At 42.7% G+C, this 17,645-nt stretch overlaps 1 protein-coding gene across 11 annotated transcripts in view; it reads left to right on the top strand.

The window, feature by feature from the left end:
• Positions 1 to 17,645, top strand: part of EVC2 (EvC ciliary complex subunit 2) — a 150,040-nt gene that overhangs the window by 21,023 nt on the left and 111,372 nt on the right. For all 11 annotated transcript variants that reach the window (XM_039540430.1, XM_039540429.1, XM_039540427.1 and 8 more), the window contains 2 exons: positions 2,570 to 2,679; positions 10,231 to 10,290. In XM_039540430.1, coding sequence (XP_039396364.1) covers positions 2,570 to 2,679; positions 10,231 to 10,290 — 170 coding nt within the window. The remainder of the gene's footprint in view (positions 1 to 2,569; positions 2,680 to 10,230; positions 10,291 to 17,645) is intronic.

Here is a 17,645-nt window from a genome sequence, read left to right as displayed (position 1 = left end):
TGGATAATTTCTTTATCCAAGCTGAAAGTCATGCAGACGGTAACCAAATAACTTACTCAGTAAAAAGTGAAATTATATGTTTAAAGATTCTTTCTTAAAATAATCTAAGACTTTTATCCTGCCATTGGGTCTGCTTGGTCATTAAGGATTCACCTGCTTGGAAATGACTGTGGAATTTGGACCTGAAGCATTGTCTGCAATATAGATAAGGGATATTTTAGATCTATATAGGGGTCAACCCACAAACAAGACTAAATTGTTATAACCATAAATGAAACCAAAATACAAGTCCTCTCTAGCCTTGGTTTCAACCCCCTACCTAAAAACTTGGTGTGGAGCCATGTCCTCCTGCAGGAAATCTCCCCTTTCTGATTCCCAGTAGCTGTTCTTATATTCCTTATTTCCCTGTGTGAGGGGAAAGGAAGGAAGCCAGAATTAACTTCTTGCTTCCTGGGGTCATGATATTGGCCCTGCACTCTCTTGAAGTACATCTTCAGAGCTGTTAAATTATGATTACTTTTTTAAAGTAAATAAGCAAAGGCATGATAGCTAAAAACTGAATACTTTCCAAATTGGAAAGTAAAATTAGTCCATATGGGGCTTTAGCATGGTAGGAAGTTAATAACTAGAGCCCATTTCTGATAATGGAAATGCCTGGGGGGTTGGGTATTGAAACTGTTGGCAGCGGGTTACTGGCTTTCAACCCAGAGATTCTTTTGAAAGAATTACCCCCCAAGAAAAGAAACTTGACTTACATTACTCAATTGGCAAACAAAACTGGAACAATTATGACATCTGGCACAGCTTCCATTAAAGCTGAAATTGAATTTTGCTTTCCATGCCAGTGGAAGGTGTTTCCATCATTATGAAGAAATCTAAACTAGGATTTAGATTTAGAATAAGAACAAAGCTCATTTGGTTGTAACTCTCATTCACTGATATGTCAGCCCCCAGCTCAGCCCTAAACTGATCTCCAGTGATGGGCACAAAGATTGTGCCTGATGGTACTTAGAGGTGTGTCTGCAGATAATATGTGTTATACACAATCACTTCATTGCTTGGAGGTGTTCTAAGTTAAAATTCTATTTCTGCTTCAGTGAAGTCAGTGACAAAACCTTTTGGCTTCAGCACATTGCAGATGTTTGCAGTGGGGAGAAGGTTCACCTTCCTTTGAAGCATCAGAGATTGGCCACAGCTGGAGACTGGACCCCAGATAGGGTGGACCAGAATGCTCTTTCTTAGATGCCCGGTTGGTGTGTCGTGCCCATATATTCAGGGCCAAACTGATTACCAGATTTTGGGTCGGGAAGTAATTTTCCCCCAGGTAATATTGGCAAGGATCTTGGTGGGGTGGGGGTTCATGTTCTGCTGCAGGATGGGTTGCTGGGCACCTGCTAGGATTGACTAGGCGTATCTTACCTAATCAATTCTTTGCCATGTAGGGGCCTCGGACATTGGTGGTACCATCGTCCTTCTTGTTCTCTGCTCGTGGCACACAACAGTTCAGTCTCCTGAGGACTGAAATGCTGTGATCTAACTAGACTGATTGGGCTTAAAATTAAGGTATCTGTGTGAAGGTTAATGTCCTGTGTTTATATAGGAGGTCAGACTAGATGATCTAATGGTGCCTTCTGGCCTTTAAGTCCATGAAAGTACAAAACGGGAGCAGGATCAACCCCAGAATCAACTACAAGCCTGTACAGGACACCACTCTAATTAATTCACTCTCATTTCAAGAGACCATCTCAAAGTATCCCCCCAAGTAATGAGTACAGTTCTTCTCCACTTTTATTAAGACCATCTCCATCAAGCAAATGTTTATTGGTGTCTTGAATGCTCACTTAATACAGATTTCATTGCAGTTATGTCACAAAACGTACTGGGCCAGATTTGCTACTGTAGGTACAGAGCAAGGGGTGAACTGCACACCCTGTAACTGCAGGGACAGCTAAACATGTGTTGGTGGTAGGTGTCTGTGGGGTTGAGGGAGGAGGAGGGGAGGAAAATGGAGGTTGTGATACTGCGGCTGGCCTTCCCCACAGATTCCTTCTAGGGAACGAAGCTCCAAGGTCCATCCAAGTCTCCATTGGAGCCTCACCAGTAGAGGCTGCCTGGGAGAGGGAATGAACTTTCTCCTATCCCCTTCTGCCCTGCTTTTGCCCATTTTGCACACTGTGTTTGGTGGCTCTTCCCCTCATGCCTCTAGTGAAGTGAGGATTGCAAGTGGCTTATGCTGCTGCATGCATGTTCTAAGGGGTCTTTCTGCTGATGCAGACTCGCAGCTTGGATTCTACAAGTGGAACCTAAAATGGTATTTCAATCTATTATTTATATTAAGCCGGATTTTCAGAGGTGCCAAACACCTGCAGCTTTCATTGTCTTCAAGTGTGTGGTCAGCACTTCAGAAAATCAAGCCCGTTATTTTCCTGTAAAACTGCAAGGATGTGTAACTCTACTGGGTTCTATTCAAGCCTTTTGTATTTACCGATTTAATAAAGAAAATAAAGACATGACTCTGTAATACTCTCATCTACATTTAGTTTACACACTGATTTTTCTCTTATAACAGTTGGAGAATACTACTCAGTCAACTACATTGCATTTCTTGATACAAAAGAAACCTGGGATGGCAAAGTCTTGACACTGCCCGCTAAATTGACCTTCAGCAGTTCATCACTGGTATTTCATTTTCAATTTTATCCTTTATAATTTATGTACACACAGTATGGGAATACTGGAATCTGCTCTTGGCTGCCTAAATGATGAGGTCAGCACATAGTGATACAAGCTTTTAGACACTATTCTCTGAGTGACACAGATGAATCTGTAAATACATGAGTATTATACATTAGTGATGGGAGTGACTTATAGCACTGGGCCTCTCAAGTTCAATAGAGGAAAGAAATTAGAGCTCTATTATTTGTGTACTAGCCTATAATTTTCTCCCTACATTTGGGGACTCTCTCCATTTTATAGGTGCATTCAGAAAATAGCAAAGTTTCATCCATTTGTTTTATGAGTATGTTATAATGTAACCTGAATGTGTGAATGTTCATGCTTGAACTCCTTGTAGTCTCCTAGGAGTTGGAAGTTGTGCCATATACCGGTGGAAATGTAATTTCCTTTTTCTTTATAATATGGTCTCAGATTTTCCCCTGCAGCTTTGCTTTCCTAATTGTGAGCATTCTTAATGTACTTGTTCATTTATGGCCAATTCTTTTACCGTGTCTTTGTATATATGTAAACAAATGTATATTAAAATCCCTTTTATGTAAAGACTGACTGACCATCTTAGTAAGAATGATTTATGACAGTTCTTTAAACGGCTCTTTTCATTCAGTATTTAATGTCTAATTGGAACAGCCATAGTTAAAAAGAAAAGTCAACCATTAATTGATGGGGGCTAGGAAACAATTTTCCCTATGAACAGGTTTTTCCAGCATTGCCTTTTATGGGGTTTTTTGCAGCTCCCTCTGAAACATCTGGTACTGTCCATTGTCAGAGAATAGGTAGACCGCTAAACTGATTTGATGGTGCAATTATTTTACGTTCTGAAGATGAGTTGTCTGTGAGCATTTTCCTAAGGCCATGCATGAAAAGAGTGAGGTATTGAGTCACAAAGCCTGAGTCAGTTGCCCAGACTCTCAATACAATGAACAGGGAGACACAAGCGCCTTAGACAGTGATCCACAAACACCGGTTGCTAGGCAGGGAGCCACCTAAGCTAGGCACTGAGAGATGCTGACCAGTGGTGTGTGCATTAAGCCTCACCCCTCTCAGACTTAGGCACCTAAGTCTGTGCTGCAGGGAGGTGCCTATCTCTACCAGAAATTCTCAGCTGTGAACCCTTTCCTGTATTTAGGTACCTACGCTGTTTTAGCAAGAAGCTGGAGGTGGGGGATGGGGAGGAGGACCTCCTGCAAAACTTTTAGCCCAGTGATTAGAGTTCTCACCTGAGATGTGGGAGACCCCCAGTTCCAGGCTCCTCCTCCACCTAAGGGAGAGAAGGGATTTGAAGTATTTTGCCACCTCTCAGGTGAGGTATAAGGGAGGGCCTCCTCTTTCGCCTCTTCCTGCCAATCCCTCTCCACTGTTTTTTTTGTGAACTCGTCTGAGGGACCTGATCTGGTATGTGTGCTTAGAGGATGCTTACTGGATTGGGTCCCACACACAACTTAGGTGGCTAAATGCCTATGATCCCCTGGTTTGTGAATTGCTCTGAGACTTAGGCGGGAGATAGGCTTCTGGATGCCTAGAGGGAGGCAGAAGCCTTTATGCTCAGAGGCAGAAATATAGGTGCTTAGGGAACTTTTATTGCAAAAACGTTAGATGAGAAACAAGTTCAGGCACCTACAGGGTTCAGTGGGAGTTTTGTGCATTGCTATGGTCACAAAACTGAGAGTTAGGTACCTAACTCCTTTGTGCATCCAGGCCTAACTGTATTTCCTGTCATCTTGGTTTAGAAGTTGCTTGGGGTTGAGTTTTCTGAGAAGTTTGAAGACTTAGGGCCATATCACATGGGCATAGACAAGTGGGGCTTAGAGGTCTTTAGTGCCCTCCCCCTCCCCCCAAAAAATATTAGGAATTCCATTAATAAATAAAGGAAATACTGAGTTTGGAACAGAAGATCATTTCTCACTTTATTAAAAGTGGATTAATTTAGTCATGGTATAAAACTATTGAATCATAGTATTAAAGCCATATTTTACAGTTGTTATTTTATTAAGTCTGGCCCTCCCCAAATAAAGCTGTCTGTCCCTTTATCAACCCCCCTTTACTGCCTCTAGCCCCCTGGAAAGGAACTGGAGGCCCAGGAAACTCTCCATGGTTATCTCCCATTGCCAACTATTCCTCTTTTAAGGGGGAAAGGAGTTTGCTGAAGGGGGATGGGGCATACTAAAGAAGTAGATTGAACGGCGTCCAAAATCAGGATTCACAAGAGAAGAACTCCAACTCCGCAGTAAGTTTATCCCTCTAATTTTGCCTGGCTTTGTGGCACAATGCTCCCTTTGAGGTATTTCATGGTATTAGACCAGTGGTTCTCAACCAGAAGTCCGGGGGCCACAAGCAGGTTTCAGAGGGTCCGCCAAGCAGGGCCAGCATTAGACTCGCTGGGGCCCAGGCTAGAAAGTCGAAGCTCCACCGCGTGGGGCTGAAGCCCAGGGCCTAGAGCCCTGCCATCCGGGGGCTGAAGCTGAAGCCTGAGCAATGTAGCTTCACGGGGGCTCCTGTGGCACGGGGCACCAGGTAGTTACCCTACTTGCTACCCCCTAACGCAGGTCCAGATTGTAAAAGACCTGATGAAGTAAAGATGAACCAAAGCTAAAGCAATTCAAGACAAAGAAGGGAACAGTCTTACAGAAGAAAGGAACAATAGGTGGAAAAACAACTGCTCTGATCTATACAACCATCAGACAAATGGAGATCCTAGTGTCTTAGATGCCCAGATTCAACAGAGGAGGATGACTTTCCAATACTACGTGAAGAAGTGGAGACAGCTGTGAAATCACTCAAGAACGGAAAGGCTACAGGTATTGACAATATCCCAGCCGAATTGATGAAATTCAGAGGAGAAATATTAATAGATGTACTCACCAAGCTCTGGCAGACCGGTGAGTGACCCTCCATGTGGACACAGTCACTAATCATCACCCTGCCAAAGAGAGGCAACCTACAATTGTGTCAAAATTACCAGATCATAAGCTTAGTTAGCCATTCCAGCAAAGTGATGTTGAAAGTCACGTTGAACAGATTGACGCCACAAGCAGACTGTAGCAAAGTGAAGACTCACCGGTGCAGCACCTCCTGCTGGTCACCTGGGAATTAGCTCTTTTCCAGCGTAAAGAGCACCCTCTGCAGGCCAGTGTCTCATCTGCCGCTGGCCCCGTGTCCCTCCTGGACCCCGGTGCCCTTTACCTCGGGGTTCTGCCCCAGCAGTACCCCCATGCTCTGGGTCTCCCTTCCCAGGGGAACCCCCAACCCTCTAAACCCACCTTGTCTCAGTGACTACTGCCAGTCATCATCTAGCCCCTGCTCACTGGGGCAAACTGCAGTCTGTAATGGTGACTCATCATTGGCAAGGGGTTAGGACCTGTTGCCTTTGCCTAATCCCAGGCTGTATCCCTGCAGCCCCAGTACATCTTTAGGCCTTCAACAAGGCCCTGCAGCCTGGGGTTTTACCAGGCTGGAGCTTCCCAGCTCTCCTGCGCTATTCCCCAGCACTGCTCCAGTTCAGGGACCTTCCTCTCACGCAGCTAGCAATTCTCTCTCCAGGGCTGGAGACTCCTCTGCCTCCTGGCTCCACAGCCCTTTTATCAGGGCCAGCTTGGCCCTGATTGAGCTGGCCACAGCTGTGGCTGCTTCCCCAATCAGCCTAGCTTGGCTGCTTTTAACCCCTGCCTATTGGAGTGGGGCAGCACCCACTATACAGACAATATCATTGCTGAAGAACAGGTGGCTTTCATGCTGGAAGAAGTACCACAGAACAGATTTTCAACCTTCGTGTTCTGTGTGAGAAGTACTTACAACACGAGCAGGACATCTACCACGTCTTCGTTGACTTCAAGAAGGCATTTGACAGAGTATGGCACAAAGCTCGCTGGGCAACCATAAAGCAGTACAATGTTGGTCATAAGTTTATTCTTACCATTAAACAACTGTATGCCAAGGCTAGCAGTGCAGTTCTCATCAATGGCACAATAGGAGAGTGGTTTCGCACCACTGTTGGAGTCTGGAAAGGCTGCCTTCTTTCTCCCACACTGTTCAACATCTACTTGGAGTGCATAATGACTGATACTCTAGAAGATCACATACACACAGTCAGCATTGCGAGGCAAACAATCTCAAATCTTTGGTTCGCTGATGACATTGATGGCCTGGCAGGCAGTGAAGATGAACTTGCCAACCTTGTGAAACAATTGGATGAAACCTCCATAAAATATGTCATGGAAATCAGTGCAGAGAAAACTAAGCTGATGACAAACAAACATGATGGGATCAGCTCACATCACTGTCAGTGGACAAGAGCTGGAGATGGTGAAACAGTTCAAGTATTTGAGGGAGAACATCCCTGATGAAGGATCCAAGGCAGAAATTTGGGCAAGAACTGCACAAGCAGCAGCAGTGGCAAAACTAAAGCCAATTTGGAGGAATAAAAACATCTCCCTGGAATCCAAACTGAAACTGTTGCATGCATTGGTCATCTCCATTTTTCTGTATGCGTGTGAGACATGGACCCTTATGGCAGAACTCGAATGGAAAATACAGGGAATAGAGATGAGATGCTTCCGTAAAATCCTGGGCATCTCCTACTTCAACTACATCACTAATGAAGAGGTCTGCAACAACATCACCCAATGCGCTGGGTCATATGATGATCTCCTGACAACCATGAAGAAGCGCAAGCTGAAGTGGTACGGCCATGTAACAAGATCATCTAGCCTATCCAAGATCGTCCTCCAAGGGACTGTACAGGTAAAGAGAAGAAGAGGTAGATAGAAGAGATGGATTGACAACATAAAAGAGTGGACAGAAATGGACTTTGCGGAGACTCAAGCACTGACACACAATTGTCAGGGGTGGAGACGGTTGGTTAATTGCTTATAAGTGATGGTGCCCCAACAACCAATGGGGTTATGGGAGTGATGATGATAGACGCAGGTCCTGGCTTTTTTATGCATAAAACTGGTTATTGTGGCACAAGTGGGCTGTGGAATTTTTATAGTATGTTGGCGGGGGGGGCTCAGGAAAAAGAAAAGGTTGAGAACCCCTGAATTAGACCAGTTGAAAGAAAAGAAAAGGAGTCAAAGGGGACTGGCAGTTTGTCAAAGATGTTATACTAGAGGCTTAACATCAAGCTATTCCAATGCAGAGGAAAGATAAGAAGAACCACAGGAAGCCAGTGTGGCTGCACAAGTAGCTATTCAGCCATCTAAAAACCAAAAAGGATAATGTAGGAAATGGAAGGAGGGGCATGTCACTAAGGAAGTATACATGGGAATAGCTCAAGCATCTAGGGACAAAATCTGGAAAGCCAGGGCAAGAATGAGTTACAGCTGGCAAGAAATGTTAGAGATGACAAGAAGGGGAGCTGATAATGGAAGATGATAGGAAGGCAGAGCTTCACAATGCCTACTTTGCTTCACTCTTCTCACAAAAAATAACATGTGACCAGACGACTAACAAAGTTACCATAGACAATAAAGGGGAAGGGATGCAGATCAGGATAAGTAAAGAACTCCTCAGAGAATGAATTCAGGTCAGTGGGGCCTAATGCTATTTACTCTAGGGTGCTGAAGGAATTAGCTGAAAAAATCTCAGTGCCACTAGCAATAATACTTACAAACTCATGGATGATAGGAGAGGTCCTGGAAGACTGGAGAAGGGCTAACATAGTGACCGTCTTTAAAAAGGGGGGAAAGGAGGAGCCAGGAAACTATAGACCAGTTGGCCTAACCTTGATACCTGGAAAGCTACTAGAGCAATGTAGAAAACATTCAGTTTGCAAATACCTGGAGGATGAAGGGGTGATCACTAGCAGCCAGCATGGATTTACTAAGAACAGCTTGATTTCCTCCTTTGGCAGGGCTTGGTGGACAGGGCAATATATCTGGATTTAGTCCCACAAGACATTCTGATAAGTAAGCTGGAGAAATGCAGGCTCAGTGGAACTACCATTAGGTGGTTACGTAATTGGTTAAATAACAGCAAACAAAGAGTAACTATTAGTGGAATTATGTCCGATTGGAAGGAGGTCTCAAATGAGGTTCCACAGGGATCTGTTCTGGATCTGGTGTTATTTAACATCTTTATTAATGACCTGGATGTAGGAATAGAGAGCAAACTAATGAAATTTATAGATGAGACAAACCTGGGGAGAGTTGCAGACAATTAGGAGGATAGAGCTAAAATTCAAAGAGATTTTGATAAATTGGAGAACTGGGCTATAGGCAACAAAATGAAATTCAACAAAGACAAACATAAGATGCTACACTTAGGAAAGAAAAAAACAAATGCACAAAACCAGAATGGGGAATAACTGGCTTGTCAGCAGCTCTGCTGTGGAGTATGTGGGAGTTGTAGTGGATCACAACCTCAACATGAATCAACAATGTGATGCTGTTGCAAAAAAAGCAAATGCAATTTTGGGTTGTATTAACAGAGGCGTAGCATGCAAGTCACGGGAGGTGATAGTAGTGCTCTGCTTGGTGCTGGTTAGGCCTCAGCTGGAGTACTGTGTCCAATTTTGGTCACCAGTGTATAGAAAGGATGTAGAGAAAATGGAAAGGATACAGAGGCGAGTGACAAAGATGATCAAAGGGATGGAATGGAAGCCATGTGAGCAAAGGCTGAAGGAACTGGGTATGTTTAGTTTGGAAAGGGGGGGATGTGAAAGCAGACTTGAAAAGCTGCCATAAAGAAGATAGAGAAAAGTTGTTCTCTCTTACCACAGAGGGCAGAACAAGAGGCAATGGGTTCAAACTATAGCATAGCGGATTTAGATTAAAGCTCAGGAAAAATTTCCTAACTGTAAGAAAAAGTAGGACAATGCAACAAACTGTCTCAGATGGTTTATACACAACAAATCCTGAATCTTGGCAGGGGGTTAGACTAGATGACCCTGGTGGTCCCTTCTAGCCCTATGATTCTATTGTGGTGTCTTTAGGAGCCATGCAGCTTTTGGGTTCACCTTCACTCTTCCAGGCAGAAGTTAATGCTATGAGGAGCACCATTAACTTCTGTGGGGCCATACAGTTAGGAGGGGAGTATGCCCCACAGAACAGCTGCTTCCCTGCCTGTTAGCAGTAGATAAGTATGTTGCATTTTTGTATTACACTTTTGTAGTTATGAGTAGCAAAGAATCCTGTGGCACCTTATAGACTAACAGACGTTTTGCAGCATGAGCTTTCGTGGGTGAATACCCACTTCTTCGGATGCAGGAAATTTCCACTGCTTGCATCCGAAGAAGTGGGTATTCACCCACAAAAGCTCATGCTGCAAAACGTCTGTTAGTCTATAAGGTGCCACAGGATTCTTTGCTGCTTCTACAGAACCAGACTAACACGGCTACCCCTCTGGTAGTTATGAGTGATGATAATAATTAATCAAAACATTTTCCTCTGAGTTGTGTGTGAAGGAAGCTTCTGTACAGTAATTGGAGAGTATGCCAGTTTTATAAATTAGATTAAGCTTGTTTTATAATATTGTGATACTTTTCTATATCTTTTCCAGAACAAAACACAGCATAGTTTGACTGCATCATTCACCATAACAGGAGAGGAAAAGACTAAGGTAACACAGAATCATAGATAACTGACTATATGTGGTACTTCTAAGGATTCTTCTGTGTACCTATTTTGGGTAGTAAGAGAGAGCTTTCTGGGTGCCAAATAGTGACTCTCTTACTATAAAAATAAGTCCCATTGAAGTCAGTTACAGGAATTTAAATTAAAAAACTATTTGTGTGAATAAAGGAATCACAATTTGGCCTTTGGTTTGTTTGGCCAATGCTGATTACTGTGAATTGCAAATGAGGTTTTTCCTTCTATTACCCAAACAGAGCAGTTAGAAGAAAGGCTTAGATTTAAGCATCAGAATTCTTAATGTGAAAGCTCTCTGGCTTTATGCTATATTCAGATCCAGTTTTCCAAATGGAAGGCTGTGCAACCCCAGAGAATGGCGATGAGCATGCTAACTTGCTGCTGGGCATCTCCAGCATGAATTGGGCTTTTTGTTTCCAGTGCTCATTCCAGAAGGGTGCAAGTTCTCTTACATCTACTGAGGAGTGGCGCTAAACGCTATGCTAATTCAAATACCCGTGCTGGGGGACTGGATGGGTAAAAATTCAGCAGAAGAGTAATAGTTTAATTTCCATCCTGCTCTTTGACCAGTCATCCCTCCAATGTGTATTTCTGTCCTTTACTAATGAAATATGTGGCTTCTAATGGTTCAGATAAGCCTGCAGAATAACACTGATTTCAGCAAGCAGTGCTGTTTATCCTTCCTTTTTCCATTAGAGAACTTCTCCCTGCATCTATTGCTTCCCTTGCTAGAGTAATTTCTTCACCTAAACTCATTCTCTGTCTCCCCCATCTCCTTCCCCCTTTTGTTACTCACGCAGTCTATTTCATTGTAGGGAATCTTTATTAAGTAGCGGTGGCCAGAGTGGTGGGAACACTGATTGCTTGCACTCAGGCAGAAGAAAATAGTTTATTTCTCCCCAGATCTATGTTGCCATGGCTGTGTCATTTAAAGTCTAAAGGTCATATTGATAGGACAATTGCAGAACAAGTGGAAATGGAGAGGAAATATTGCAGACGCGTACTGTATAGAAAGCAGCAGCATTTGTGCAGTGTTTGAGTAAACAAGAACTGGCATTCCACTGTGAAGGTGAAGTTATGGAATCTTCAAGAAAAGTGAGAATTAAAGGGCTACTGTACACATTTGATCTTTTCTTTTCTGTTATATGATTTGTAAGGGGAAAAGAATTACAAGCAAATACTCCACTGTCTCGGATTTCTTAAAGCCAAAGGAATAACAATATGTCCAGGTTACTTTCAGAATTGAAATTGTTTCTTCTGCCACCAGTAAGTGTTGGCTTGACCTTTGAGCTGATTTCATATTTTTACATAGTCAAGAAAAGTTTCAGGGCAGATAAAATATTTTATAGATTCTGAGTGAAAAGCACCTAAGTCGCATTTTCAAAAGGGGCTGAGGAGCCTAAAGGCTTGTCAAGACAGGGACACCCAGGAAGGTTAATACAAATTAACTAAAGGTGTGAATTTAATGTGGATTAGTTAAACTGTATTAAACTCCTGTATGTATGCTCTTACTCAGAATTAAAGTGGCCTTAGTTCAGTTTAGTTTAATTCTCACCGTTTACAGGACTACATAATGCGAACTAGGTACCATTTAATTTACTCCCACAGGGACTACGCAGGGCAGTTATAGCACAGCGCAGCACACTAGTGTGTGCTCCAGTTCACACTCCATTGGTCCAAACTGCGGGGCCGTGTAGACAAACCCATAGGTTCCTAAGTTTCTTTTAAAACTTTTGAATGCTCAAAAGTTCCAGAATTAGGGTTATCTGAACATTGCTTGAAAAAGGAGGTTAGAATAAAATATTGAATAGCTGCTCCTTAAGTGAGCACCATCTACCCTGTGCACTGAATGAGGCTGGGATCCTGTGGGGAAAATAATATGTAACCATATAATTAAGCACTGTATAAATAATGCATACAGACAAGGGGACCAAATAAAGGTTGCACAGTCAACCTTAATTCTGGCATTTCCTAGTTTTTGAGTGCTTGACTTTGCAATTTAAATAATGTTCTTTTAATGTAATGTTTTGTATGTAATGTAATTTTGGCTGCTTTCAAGGTAATCAGTGTTTTCTCCTATTGAAAAAATAAGTTAATAAGATGGTTTCCTTTTGCTCTTCATTTGCTCCCCTTTTCCCATCTATTTTATTCCTACCCTAATGCTTACTGATCGAACAGAAGTAGAAAGAGTTAGGAGATGGACCACAAAAATTATTAGAGGCTTAGAAAGACTGCTGTATATGGAGAACATGTGCATATTGGAACTGTTTTAGTTTAGAGATGGGACAGCTCAATGGGGCATGGGAGATGTAACCAGAATAATGATTGGTATATTGGAAGAGGTAAATATATCTTACTGGACTAGCTTCTGGTGGAAGAGACAAGCTTTCAAGCTCCACAGACCTCTTCTTCAGGTCATGGATGTAAATCAGGAGCTCTTATTTTCCTTTTCTCGCAATACACAAACAAGGGATATTCCGTTAAATTGAAAGACAAAGAATTAAAAATTTATAATGTGGTGTTTTTTCATAGTGCATTATTAAGGTGGGGGATTGAGTGCCACTGAATAAGAGCTTAGAAGTTTTTGAAAAAACGGACATTTAAATGGCTAACAACAGTATTCACAGTTATGTTAGAGAGAACCTTTTAAAAAATTAGTTTCTAAGTTCTCATGCTAAAAGGCATTAGTCATTCATTAACTGGCAGGTTAAGAAAAACATTATTTATGGATAGCTTATACATTTGTCTGAAGCAGCTGTTACTGGCCATAGTGTGAGACAAAGTGCTGGACTGCTGGTCTGATTCAGTGTTGCAATTCCCACAGAATATTACTATAACTTCAAACTCCTGTACTACTTTTTTCCAGCTCTGGCCTGATTCTTAGACCTCAATGAGATCTGCAAAACAGGCGATATTCGAACAAAACTGGTTCAACATTTTTTTTTTTTTTTGGAGATATACATGCACAACATTTCTCATTAGAACTTAAGGGAAAAAAGTATGTTGTATATTCTGTTGTTTAAAAATACATTTATGGAGCTCAAAAAGGCTGAATGGATTTTGTTTTCCACACACAATATTTCCTTCTGGGCTGAGACCAAGCATGAAACATTTCAGAAAAAAGTTGGATTTGCATAAGAAAATTGTGAGTAATGGGAAAAAAAGAGGTGGGTTGTAGTTCATCCTTAACAACAGCTGTCACTAATGCTCCTGGTCTAGTTTCTTATATGCAAGACTGCCCAAATCCAAGTGCATACAATCTATATGAAGGCAATGGTTTTATATATCTGGCAGTAATTTGACCTTTAGCACAGAGTGCTAAAGAATTAATTCTGTATTTATGACAGTGCCATGTTTTAAGTTAGTCCCAAAGAACTGTCAACCCTCAAATGGTCTGATTACTTACTTGGTTGACATGCCACTCTTTAAAGTTTTACGAACCTTGTGCATTTTCTCTTCTGCTTCACTGGAGAAAAATGCTTGGTTGCCTATAACAAGTTAGTTCCATGGCCTAGAAAAAAATGTGAGTGCTGTTTGAGTGGCATGTAGATGCCTTGCAGCTCTGCTCATTAGGGTCTGTGAAAACTACTTGCCTCTGTTTCTGGCTGAATGTTTTTAATGCTAAGTAAGAAGCTGTTTAGATAGCAAAAAGTGCATGCAAAAAGTTCTCCTGTTATGTGCATCCCATGGTGTGCATAATAATAAATACTCTGCACACCTATGGCCTGACTTTCCATCATTGTCAGCACCTTACAGCTTCCATTCAAGTTAATGGGAGTGAAACATCTCTGAAAATCAGATCAATAATGACTTCTGGAAGTTCACACCAGGAATCAGTGGCGGAAGTAAAAGAGAGAGAGAGAGAGAGAGAGCATAACATAAACCTTAGCTAAGCAATTGCTTAACTGATTACCCATACCACCTTTCTTAGGGTTCTCTGAATTTCTGTTGCTTAATGGTGGATGGTGACTTTGTTTTAATGTTTTGACTAAGGCCATGTCTACACTACAAATTTTTGTTGCCTCTGCAGTTAGTATATCTCTTGTACGCGTGCATACTTGTCTCCTTGTGTCGGTGCTGTGGGTACTCACCAAGAGTTCTGATATTGATGCATAGTGCAATGCACCATGGGTAGATATCCCAGTGTGCAAGCCGTCACTGTCCAGCCCACTTTTGGGAAGCTTTGGCAATCCATAGTGGGGCCACAAGAAGGTGACTGGGAGCAAGGGGTCAACTTCCCAGCATGCAACTGTCTCCACCCCATAAAATATCATCTATATCCCATAATTTTTTCAAAATCACATGAATTCACATGGCCTGCCTCTGGCAGAAACTTAGAGCCTGAACAGCTCTGCACTATTGTCATAAGCGTTGCAAGCACAGGACGCGCGAGCTTCCAGTATTTGCAGAGCTGCAAGAATAACTGAATCATCAGAGCACGTGGTTTGTTGCAGGGCAGATTTCTGTGGGACATAGTGAGAACCAATTCATGGTTGTTGATGGCATTCATGGAACAGCTGCAGACAGTGCAGCGCCACTTCTGGGCCTGAGAAACAAGCCCTGACCAATGGGATCGCATTGTCATGCAGGTCTGCGATGATGCGTAGTGGCTGCGGAACTTTTGGATGCACATGGCCACACTTCCGGATCTGCATGCTGAGCTTGCTCCAGCCCTCCAGCACAGGGACACCAGAATGGGAGCTGTACTGACAGTGGAGAAGCCAGTGATGATCACACTGTGGAGACTTGCAACACTACATAGCTGCCTCTCAGAGGGAAATGAGTTTGCAGTTGGGAAATCCATTGCAGGAGCAATTGTCATGCAAGAGTGCAGGGCCATTTATCGCCTGCTGCTACGCAGGACTTGATTCTTGGCAATGTGCTGGATGTAGTGGATGGATATGCAGCAATGGGGTTTCTGACCTGCCGTGGAGCAATAGATGGCACACACATCTCTATTTTGGCACCAGACCACCTTGCCGCAAAGTACATCAACAGAGAGGCTACTCTTCTGTGGTTATGCAAGCACTTGTGGATCATCGGGGATGCTTCACCAAATTTAGTGTGGATTGGTCAGGGAAGGTGCATGACACTTGCATCTTTAAGGACAGAGGACTTTTCAGAAAGCTACAAGACGGGACCTTTTCCCCTGACTTTCAGATTACCATTGGCAATGTTGAAATGCCAATAGTCATCCTGGGGGACCCAGCCTACCCCTTGCTCCTGTGTATTGTGTAGCCGTATGTTGGCCAACTTGACAGAAGCAAGGAAAGATTCAACTACCATCTCAGCAAGTGCAGAATGACGGTGGAATATGGTATTGGTAGATTGAAGGGATCCTGCCATTGTTTATTCACAAGATTGGATCTCAGTGAGAAAATTATCCCAATGGTCATGGCTGCCTCCCGTGGCCTGCATAATAGGGCGAAAAAGCAAAGAGAGAAAAGTTGCTGCTTGGGTGGAGGGCAGAGATAGAGTGGCTCTGAGTTTGAACAGTGAGACACCAGGGTTATTAGAAGAACTCAGTGAAGTGTGCAACGCAGAGCAATATTGCTCAGGGAGGATTGGAAGGAGCTCTTTAACAGTGAACTTAAGTAACACTTTGTGGTGTACTGTGCTCTACCTGGCCCTGCAGTTTCGGTGCCTGTTAAGAATTGTATGGTGCTTGATATACATCTATGAATATAACACTGTCAGTGCATCTATTAATTTTGCGGTGCTTGCTGTATATTTATTATTATTACACTGTATTTGTCATTGAGCCTATGAGTTATGTCACACTGTACAGTAACAAGTAAGTGGAGGTTTTTGGAACTGCTAGGCACCCTGCAGCATTTGTTATGAACTAATAAAGATGAATTATGTTCCAAATAATGGAATTTTATTCAGTAACAACATCATTTGAAAAGAAAAATCTGTGCAATATAGAAGAAAATACATTTAAAACTTAATAAAGTAATAGAACTTTTCAAGAGGAAAGAACGTTTATGACCATTTTAGCTACACATGGCTAGCATGGCTTTCACAGGTCAATGTATATGGAGCTGTCATTGTCCTTAATGCCCCCCCCCCCGGGGTGAAGTAGAAGGAGTAGAGAGATGGCTGGTGATTCCACGTGGAATGTCGAGTGGTGTGTGAAGGGAGGTGCTACTATAGAGATGTCCATAGACTGCAAAGGGATGGTTGAACATGTTGGTTCACAGGGGCTGCAGAATCTGTTTGCTGCTGGAGAAGACCCATTATATCCTGGTGCATCTCCCTCTCCTTTTCCAGCTGTGCCTTTCTTCTCTCCATTCTGTCCTTCTCCAGGCTGTCTGCAGTGTTCACCCTCCAGGCCCTTTATTCATGATCTGACGCAGCACTGGCTTGCAGGACCTCACTGAACATGTCATCCTGAGTCCACTTGTTTCTTCTACTTATCTGACGCAGACATTCCACAGGTGTGGCGGGGGAACCCTCAAGGCTGCAACAGGGGCAGCTGCAGATAAAACACGGAGGTACCATTGTCAGTATAGTCACAACAGAAAGCAAAAGTTAAGATTCTCCTCGCTTGCTCCCCAAAACAAGACGTGCTCATTGGCACTTCTGCTTCTGCATGATTGTGCATGGCACCTGTCAAGGCTGAATCCCCACTCTGTCACTTTGAGTACGGAAGGTGGGGGCCCACAAGGATTTTAAAAATTAATACTTGCCACTCCAGGCTTAAACTCCAAAGGTTACAAATTTTCTCTGACCTTGGCTTGGTAAACACTGCCACCACCCAAATGCAAAAAAAAACCCTTGGAAGGAGCACTTGGGAATTTCTCCCTGTGGGGTACCCTCAAGCCCTTTCACCCTGGAGAAGAGCTGAGGAAGAAAATAAAGGAAATCAGCTGTTGTTACCAGTTAATCAAACAACATGCACAAACCTCTTAGGACACCAAAAATCCAATCCTGTTCTTAAAAAAGGTAAATTTTATTAAAAACAAAAAGAAAGAAAATACATCTGGAACTTAGGCTTTTGCTAGATTTTAAAAGAGCAATTCTAAAAATTAAGCAACCCCCAAGAAGCTATTTTGGGTATCTTAAAGGTTACAAGCAAACAAAAACATCTGGAGTTAGCACAGAAGAGTCCACAAGCCTTAAACAATAAAATAAAAAATAAACAGAAATAAACCTAATTGTGTCTTCCTAAACATTCCTAATTACATATTTGGGTTGTTCAAAGTAGTTCTAGATATGATCTGATGGTTTTCCTATCTGGTTCAAACTTGACACAGCATTCCTGCTACCCATCTCTTCAGCCCAGAGAGAACGACAAACAAAGGGAAAGTTTCTTTTCCAATT

The sequence above is a fragment of the Mauremys reevesii genome, linkage group 5, assembly GCF_016161935.1.
Source record: "Mauremys reevesii isolate NIE-2019 linkage group 5, ASM1616193v1, whole genome shotgun sequence".
NCBI classification, from domain to species: Eukaryota; Metazoa; Chordata; order Testudines; family Geoemydidae; genus Mauremys; species Mauremys reevesii.
Note: the sequence above shows the minus strand (reverse complement) of the source record. Positions and strands in the feature narration are given on the sequence as shown.